Source organism: Tiliqua scincoides, chromosome 2 (genome assembly GCF_035046505.1).
Source record: "Tiliqua scincoides isolate rTilSci1 chromosome 2, rTilSci1.hap2, whole genome shotgun sequence".
In the NCBI taxonomy this organism is placed as follows: Eukaryota; Metazoa; Chordata; class Lepidosauria; order Squamata; family Scincidae; genus Tiliqua; species Tiliqua scincoides.
Window position 1 is genome coordinate 102,827,340 of NC_089822.1, and position 9,257 is coordinate 102,836,596.

At 44.7% G+C, this 9,257-nt stretch overlaps 1 protein-coding gene across 2 annotated transcripts; it reads left to right on the top strand.

The window, feature by feature from the left end:
- The first annotated feature begins 2,045 nt into the window (after nt 1-2,045).
- Nucleotides 2,046-8,978, top strand: GNB3 (G protein subunit beta 3). 2 transcript variants are annotated; one of them, XM_066613732.1, is made up of 9 exons: nt 2,046-2,102; nt 2,443-2,481; nt 2,652-2,758; nt 3,745-3,808; nt 4,042-4,204; nt 4,978-5,044; nt 6,205-6,406; nt 6,631-6,847; nt 8,872-8,978. In XM_066613732.1, the coding sequence occupies exons 1-9, from the start codon at nt 2,046-2,048 to the stop codon at nt 8,976-8,978; spliced, it is 1,023 nt and encodes a 340-aa protein (XP_066469829.1). The 2 variants fall into 2 exon arrangements, with proteins under 2 accessions (XP_066469829.1, XP_066469831.1); XM_066613734.1 differs by lacking the exon at nt 2,443-2,481.
- Nucleotides 8,979-9,257: the final 279 nt, after the last annotated feature.

The following is a 9,257-nucleotide window of genomic DNA, read 5'->3' on the forward strand; positions in this document are numbered from 1 at the left end:
TTGGATCCAAGTCATTGCTTGCAAAGCTCACATCTGTTGGGCGCAATCCTGCCAACGGTACCATTTCTAAGCCTTGTCTGTATCAGTGGAGGTGGATGAAGCACCTGCTTACTCACTGAATTAAATGGGGTTTAAGCCTTGCCTACATCTGGATGGATTGTGCCCTATTACCGTTGCCTGGAACCTCGTCTCTCCAGATTCACAATATTTTCAGGCACCAACCAAAATTGTGCATATGGTTTTGAATGTGCTCTTGGAAGAGACCCTCCCGCATCACGTGGTTAGATTATCTTTCTCCATGGGTATGGGGAGAATCCGCTCTTCTTCAAGCTGCTTACTCCACAGACCTTCTCTAGTACTTCAAAAATGTGCTCACAACTCCTGTGGAAACTAGCTACTCCTGTGCATACACTTATCTGGTCGTCTTGCTCACTGCAGTTTAAACACGCATAACTTACACGTCACCCCTGCTTGCTGGGCAAAGAGGCACCTTTTAAGTGGCAACTGATCCCGTCATTCTCAATATAGAATCCTTCCCAGTGGCTGTTGCTTCTGTCTCCCTTGTTCTTTTAGAATGATCAGGGCACTTCCTCATTGTTTTTGCAATGTAAACACATTGATCACTTGGTGGCTGTTGTCAAAAAGGGGTATATAAATATACTTAATATATAAATTTGTGATCCACGCCAAATACAGTCCACAAGCCAGGTACAGCAGCCCACCAAGGGCTGGATAAACCTTCTGGTTTTGCTGCCTGCCTATGCCTGCCTTCCTTTTGAAAGCTTAACAGTTTATACAGGTGGGCTCTAAAGGAATTCCAACTGCTGCAACATGGTGGATACGGAGAATCTCACCTACCGTGCAGGATTCTGACTCTCTGTATCTTTGGCCACACCCAGCATGGCACACATGACTCATCCAGGGGCAAGATAATGTTTATGTGAATGCACAGCTGAGTGCTACAATTAGTCGACCACATGATCCCAGTTGCCCCATGGTGAGTTCATAAGTGGCCACTGTGTCAAATTGGTCATTTGAATCCACCCTTTGGGAGATTCCCTGAGGGTACAGCAGTAGAAGGAATGCGGGCTTTTAATACTGTTTACATGGAGCAATCACAAAGCATTTCTTTTCTTTCTCCCAGTCACTGGGGAAAGCATGCATTGGCATCAGGGTCATGTGATCATCACCCCCATCTTTCTTTTTCCAGAGTTCTGCGCTACTCAGAAGCTTGCGTCTTGACAGTTGGCCTACTGACAGACGGCATCATTGGAACCACTGACTACCTTCCACATTCCACATGCATTTGCAGAAATTCTGGCAGAGGAAGAAGCAATAGCACCCAAATGAGCCCTTCCTCCTTTGCACTATTTTGGCTAGTGAGCAGCTTTCCCCACTGATCTCTAGCAATGGGCAATGTAGTGGAGTTCATTGGTTTGCTTTGGCCCTGACTTAAGGTTTGCAGGATGGTTTGCTGGTGGGGAATTCTGTTGCATTTCTGCTACCATTATTGCCACTACTTGTATTAAACAGAATTAAATGGACTCTTTAAAGATTTAGACTAGTGGTTCTCGCACATTTAGCAGCAGGACCCACTTTTTAGAATGAGAATCTCTCAGGACCCACCGGAACTGATGTCATGACTGGAAGTGACATCAAGCAGGAAATTTTTTTAACAATCCTAGGCTGCAATCCTACCCACACTTACCCAGGAGTAAGTCCCATTTACTATCATTGTTAAGAGAATATACATAGTAGCTTATTAAAAAATACAGGTCTGTAACATTTCCCCAAATGCAGTCACATACCATGGTAGCATCAAGTCTAATATATTAAAAATTAAATATTGAAATGAACGGGAACCCACCTGAAATTGGCTTGTGAGCCGCCTAGTGGGTCCCGACCCACAGTTTGAGAAACACAGATATAGACGGTCCTGCGGACATAAAACAGCCAAGATTTTTTAACCCTCCCCTCTCTGACTGTCTGTCTGTCTGTAGGACCCAGGTGACCCCACAAGGGAGGCCCAAAGCTAGTTTGTCAAGATGGGTGAAATAGAGCAGATGAAGAAGGAAGCTGAGGAGCTGAAGAAGCAGATTGAGGTAATGCTGTTTGGGGCAAAAAGGAAACTCACCATCTTGGCTCATTCTTGCCCTTATTGTGCTGAAGCTATATTTTCTCCTCTTGCCCCTTGGATGCAAACTGGTACCCATACCCACCCTGCTGTGGTGTAGGGGGTACTGCCACTGGTACTGAGTGTATAGGAGTTGTCCAAATTGGTGGTTCCCTGACCCAATACATGACCTGAATAACCTCAGAGGCTGGCCTAATCCTAGTTTGGGGCTGGGGAGTTAGGGCCCTAATTTTACCAAAGATTGCAGAAGATAACCACCCTGTTACTTTCTACTATCTCAGTGGAGTCCTCTTCTTCTCTTTCTGCAGGAAGCTCGAAAAGCTTGTGCTGACACGACACTTGCTCAGGTAGGTCTGAGAACATATTACTGTGTTTGGACAGAATTTGCCTGAGTGGAAGAACCTTGAGATAGGTGTGAGGTTCCTCCAGTCACCTGGCATACCCATTCTGAGATGGACTGCATGTGTTGTCCCCGACACCTCTGATGGCAGGAGCTAAAATGTCCACTTTTATGCAGCTTGTTTCCGGGATTGAAGTGGTCGGGCGCATACAGATGCGTACACGGAGAACCCTGCGTGGGCACCTGGCCAAGATCTATGCATGTCACTGGGCCACAGATTCCAAGTAAGTTATGGATCCCACCCATTCTCCCTGTCTCCCTAAACCCCACCTTCGACATGAAGTCTTTGCTTAACCCCTTGGTTTGTTCATTCCCAACTGAAATGAAATCCAAAGGTGTATAAAGGCATTTTTATGCCCTCTTGTGTTTGTCTCTTCCTTTCCTCCTTTGTGTTCCCTGCTTGTTGTGCTCCCCCCTCCATTGTCAACATTTAAATTGCATGCTTCTTGGGGCAGGGATCTGTCCTTTTTTGTATATAGTATTAGGCATCATGTATGTTGATGATACTTCATTATTATGTGGTAATTCTGAACTATAGTTCATTTTTTCATTAGGAAGTACAGAAAAATAAATTCATTCATTCATTCCACCTTTATTGGCATAAACAATCCATCAAGAAAACAAAATCAAAACATTCAAGGTAGCCACCAGTATAGAAAAATAAAGCTATTTATCTACCTTGACCATTTGAATGTGAGTACCAAGAACTGATAAAAAGGTACTAAAGGTAATGTTTTCCACCTTGGGTAGGCAGATTGAAATGTCAAGGTATAACAGCCACAGGGAGAGACAGCAGAATGAATGAGGCAGGGAGCTGTATCCTAAGGTAGGAGTCTCCAAACCCCAGCCCGGGGGCCAGATGTGGCCCGTGACAAGCCTCTATTCGACCCGCAGCCAGCCTCTTGTCCCCTGAAAGCCTCTGGCCCACTCAACTGTACATGATTAAACTGTGATCTGGTTGTGTCTGGAGAGTGTTCTGAGGGCCAAAGAGGTTGAATGAATGAATGAGCCCATTCATTCATTTATTCACTCATCTAAGTTTCATCTCTTATTTATTTATTTAAATTTTTTTCCCCGGCCCTCAACACCATGCCAGATATTTGATGTGGCCCTCTGGCCAAAAAGTTTGGAGACCCCTGTCCTAAGGGATGGGGCTTTTGGATCCCTGTCAATGTAACCATACTAACATATTTGTGGTCCTCTCCCTTAGGCTCATGGTCAGTGCCTCACAAGATGGGAAACTAATTGTGTGGGACACATACACAACCAACAAGGTAAGGAATAAAAGAATAGGTGTAAACATCAGCTGTGTCAGAAAGATCAGGGATGAAAAGGTTGGAAACTCCTTGTAGCTATAAACATTTCATTCCTAAGCATTTCATTCCAATGCTGCAGTTGAAGTTGCTCCTTCTGCAACCAATGGTTTCTCTCAAGGAAGCATTTCTTTTATGCCTGGTGGAATCCCAAACTCATGTTGAATTTCTGTTCTCCTGTCCTCTGATCCCAGGTTCATGCCATCCCTCTTCGCTCCTCCTGGGTCATGACCTGTGCCTATGCCCCATCAGGGAATTTTGTGGCCTGTGGAGGTCTCGACAACATGTGCTCCATCTACAACCTCAAGAGTCGTGAAGGAACTGTGAAAGTGAACCGGGAACTCTCGGGTCACAATGGTGACTGTTTGCCTATCAGTCTTAGCTAGGGCTGGCCCTAGGTTGTATTCCCTACAAGCACTGAGAAAGTATGTAATGTGATACTACAGAATTTATCTTCCTGAGACTCTTGGCTTTCGTTTAAAAAAAAAAAAGATCAATTTTGTAGGTCTTAGTATTTCAAATATATGTTTGTAAGTGTGAATAACGTAGTTAAATCTCAAAAGCCAGAGAGATTCCCAGTGATCAGGGTTGCAGTTTCCTGTGTAGCTCATTGTCTCTCCCCATGATGATCAGAATCAGGATATCAGAAGTGGTATTTATTTATTTATTTATTTATTTATTACATTTGTATCCCACCCTTTTTCTGGGGATATACTAAATGGTAGTTATAGTGCCACTTGCAGAATTATGCAAAACAAATTTTTCCTGAATTTGCATAATGCATGCAGATTGAAGTACTGTACAATATTCAGCTTGTCATGGGACAGAGTCTGGACTATCATGATGAAGAAATGTTATTTTTTTAAAATTGTCTTTATTTGTAGTATTTCTATCCCTCCTTTTCCCCTACAAATGTGGGCACCCAAGGCAGGTAACATAAAATACACATAGTAGCCAAAAATAATAATAAAACTGCACAGAGAGTAACCAATGAAAGTAATGAATAGATGTGAAAACAAAGGGACATAACATTCCATAAAACACATACTAGTGCAGGTTCTACACCATCCTGCTCTAGGCTTCCTTCTTTTTCTCAAAGAGCTTTGCTTTCTATTATCCCTTCTCTGCAGGCTACCTCTCCTGTTGCCGGTTCCTGGATGACAATAACATTGTAACCAGCTCTGGAGACACCACATGGTGAGTTTGTCTCTATTAACCCATCTGACTAGCATAGAACAGCCTATGTGGGCTGCACTACAGAGGGGGAATGTGGACACCAGTCCCCAGTCAGCACACAGTTTTGCTCAACTCTTTTTTTGCTACAAGGTTCTCCTTTACTCTTAAGACATGCTTCCACTAAGCATCTGTATTTAGACAGGAACCACTTTTAATGTGCATCTGAAAGCACTAAAGTGTGTTCTCTCACTCTCATACAGGTATCTGCGAGGTAACCTGGATGAAAGCTTCTCTTCACTCGCCCACTCCATACTCTTCAAAACAGTCTCTTTCCTTGTCTGCAACTAACAGGGGTTAGGTTGCCAGGTCTCAGCTTCTGACCCAACATTTTTGGGTTTTAGCCTCCTTCTCTGGGTCTCCAAGGAAAGCACTGCCATCTGGGGGAAGGCCCTGGGCTACTTCCTGCTTGGCTTGATGGAAGCATTTGTTATGAGTGCTCATAGCCACAAGGCTCCACTACTGAACTGCCAGGCATACCTGGGCTCTGCACACTGGCCTACCAGGTGCCATCTTCTGGTGCACCCCCATCTCCAGGACTGGGGGCTATAAAAAGAGACCATAAGTTCAACTGAGCTAAGTTGGGTGGGTCTGTTCCTCTCTCCCACAGCAGCTAAGAACTCTAACTCCCTTCTCCATAGTGTGGATAGTGGCTCCAACAGAGTTCTACTTTTATTTTATTTATGTTTCACATTTTTATACCACCCTTCCTCGAAGTGGTGTAGATAGTACCTTCCCTCCTTTTGACCTCACACCAACCCTGATCAGGCTGAGAGATGGTGACTGGCCCAAGATCACCTAGGCAGTTTCATGGCTGAGCGGGAATTTGGACCTGGAACTTCCAGGTTTGAGTCCAACTCCTGAAGCACTACATCATCCTGGCTCTATTAGGCATCTCATTTGGTTCTCTCCATCTGCCTCTGTCAACGGTGCATCAGCTATGACTGTTGAATCTTCATACCAGGAAGGAGCAAACTAAAAAGTCCCCTGCCTATATCCAGCTCTACACAAAATTGGCTGATAGATACATCAAGTCCATGGGCAAAGCATTTCCTGTCCCAAGATTATACTGGTGAGGTCCCCTGTCCAAATAACGTTGGATTTCTCTCTTACTTCTTTTGCAGTGGCCTCTGGGACATTGAAACTGGACAGCAGAAGACTCTTTTCTTGGGTCACACTGGAGACTGCATGAGCTTGGCTGTCTCCCCAGACTTTAAGCTCTTCATCTCTGGAGCCTGTGATGCCACGGCCAAGCTGTGGGACATCCGGGAGGGAACTTGCCGCCAGACCTTCATAGGACATGAGTCTGATATTAACGCCATCAACGTATGTTTCTTCCAGGGCCCAAGGACAGCCATCATTGTCAAAGATGTTGTGGGGGGTGAGGGGTGGAGGTAATAGGACTCCGATGCTAAGACAGGAGGAGGGTGGCAGAGCAGAAAAACAGAAAACACTAATTATGCAACATGGCTGGGGTGAAATAATGGGAGGAGGTAGGACTGCAGACGAGGGTGGAAAAGAATGAAGTGTCTGTTTCTGTCTTGGACCAGTTTTTCCCTAATGGTGAGGCCATCTGCACTGGTTCCGATGATGCCACCTGCCGCCTCTTTGACCTTCGGGCAGACCAGGAGCTCATTGTCTACTCACATGAGAGCATCATCTGTGGAATTACCTCAGTTGCATTTTCCCGCAGTGGGCGTCTTCTGCTGGCTGGATACGATGACTTTAACTGCAATATCTGGGACTCTCTAAAAGCAGAGCGTGTTGGTAAGTGGGCCATGTTCTATTCCAGTCTTGCCTGCTTCCCTCTAAGCAGGCTACTTCTCCTGCAGGAATAAAGATTGCCATCTTTCCCAGAAAAGCCAGTTCAGAAAAGGAGAGGTTCTGTTTTCCATTGTGAAGGGTAGAGAGTCCTCCTTCCAAGATGGACGGGCTAACACTTGACTGAATGTTTGTCTGTGCCAGGGGTCTCCAAACCCTGGCCCGGGGGCCAGTATGGCCCACGGCAAGCCTCTAGCATGACCAGATAGATATGACCAGAGCTGAGCTCCAGTTGCATCTGGAGGGTGTTCTAAGGGCCAGGGAGGCCATACGCCTCCTGTGTGAATGCCTTCTAAAGGCCTAAAAACATCACTTCCTGGTTTTCCTGAAAAATCAGAAGTGATATTATTGGACCATCTGAAGTCCTTAGACTTTCTAAGGTTTTCTAATGTATTTAAATTTTATATTTAAAATTTATTTATTTTTCTGGCCCTTGACATCACGCCAGATATTTGATGTGGCCCTCTGGCCTAAAAATTTAGAAACCCCTGATCTATGCTATCAGTACAACATGTGGCCAAACTGTTTCTGGACTGTACCACAGAATAAGAGTGAAATAACATTTCATGACTAAATGATCCCTCATAGAAAATCAGATGTCAGGGAGAATCCTAATCTTGCCTTCTCCTCAACATGCTAGCTTTCTATGTGCAGCAATTTTCTCCCACCAGGATGAGAACAGTCATGCTGAGGCTTGGAAATGCAGTATCTTCTTCTTAGCTGGTTATTGGAGATCAAGTTGTCTTCTCAGCCAGTACACTGCTGTAGGTGCCACTGGGATTCGTATATCATTTATGACATGCTTCCACCCTTTGTGATTGTTGGCAATATTTCTAGCCTCGTCGATAGTTAAACACTGGTTCTTTAGGTCTTTCTCAATGTGAGTTCAGCCAAGTTTTCTTCGGTGCTGCCCACTGAAGCCTCCAGTAGGCAGGTCGCTTTTGCTCCAGGAGCTTGTGTAGCAGCTGGCTGGTGTTCGTTATACACTCTGGAGTTTTTACCTTTTTCTACTGTCCTTTTTCCAAGAAATTCAGGGTGGTTTACATAGTTCTTCCCCTCTTTTTGCCCTCACAACAAGCCTGAGAGGTAGGTGAGGCTGCAAGATAGTGACTGGCCCCAGGTCACCATGAAATGGCCCATGGCAATTTTAACCTGGATCTTCCAGGTCTGAGTCCAACTCCAAAACCACTACAATAAGCAAACATTTTGTATGTTGCAGGATCACCATGTGCATAGGCCGTATTCCCACATAACATACGCAGACTGAATCATCCACCATTAATGAAGGGCCACTTTCTATCATGTCAACCTACCCGTATATGACAATCATCATCCAAAACCTTGATCTGGGTATCTCTACCCTCAGAACTCAATGGGTGATGATGACTACAAATATATATGCATGGACAGGCCCTTCTGAGTAGTGGCACCCAAACTTTGGAGTTCCCTCCCCACAGAGATCCATGTTGCTACCTCTCAGCATTTTGTGCCAGGCTAAATCAGATGGGCTTTGGGGGATGGAGGCAGAGGAAGTTTTTCAAATGAGCTTTTTATCTTGTTGCCACTGCTTCTGTTTATTTTATATATTGGATTTTATATATTTCTTACAAACTACAATATTAAAAATAACATGAAATGTGGCCTTGTTTACAATTCTAGAAAGGCAGGTTGTGAGAAATGTATTCCTGCTAGCTGACCAAAGTACCTTTTAAAGTGGCAGTCCTCTTATATTATAGCAGGAAAGGAGCTGCCCCTAGGGGCCTAGTATAGCACCTTTTGCAGTAGCTGTTTGCTGGTGTTTCCTTTGCTTCTTGATTTATTTTTTTTTTAATTTGGAGCCCTCTTGAGCAAGCAACCATTTATTTATTCAGATATGTAATCCACTTTGGGAACTTTTTTTGTCAAAAAAGCAATATATAAATATCAATTATAATAAAGTAAAACTTTGTTTCCCATTCCTTCTCCCTCAGGAATCTTGTCTGGACATGACAATCGTGTGAGCTGTTTGGGAGTAACTGCAGATGGCATGGCTGTATCAACTGGCTCCTGGGACAGCTTCCTGAAAATCTGGAACTGAAGAGAAAATGGGAGGAGAAGATGGGATACTGCAGGGAGCCCTCTCCAGGCCTATCATTTATTGAGTACTACTGGCATTTCTGCTTGTTCTGTGCAGACTTTATTGACCCACAAGACACTTTCCAACCTAAAGGAGAAGCTCAGGGAAAGGGTCCACCCAGGCCAATTTCCCCCCAACTCTTTCTTGCCCCCCCCAACTTCCTGCCTTTTGCAAGCTGCAAAACATGGCAGGGCTCTCCCTATGTGGCTGCTTCAGGGACACGCCTCATTGAGAGGCAGC

Coding starts and splice junctions, on each gene's coding strand:
- GNB3 (XM_066613732.1), top strand. CDS start 2,046: ATGGGTGAAATAGAGCAGATGAAGAAGGAAGCTGAGGAGCTGAAGAAG. Junction 2,759..3,744: donor CACTGGGCCACAGATTCCAA/GTAAGTTATGGA, acceptor CCTCTCCCTTAG/GCTCATGGTCAGTGCCTCAC. Junction 4,205..4,977: donor GGAACTCTCGGGTCACAATG/GTGACTGTTTGC, acceptor CCTTCTCTGCAG/GCTACCTCTCCTGTTGCCGG.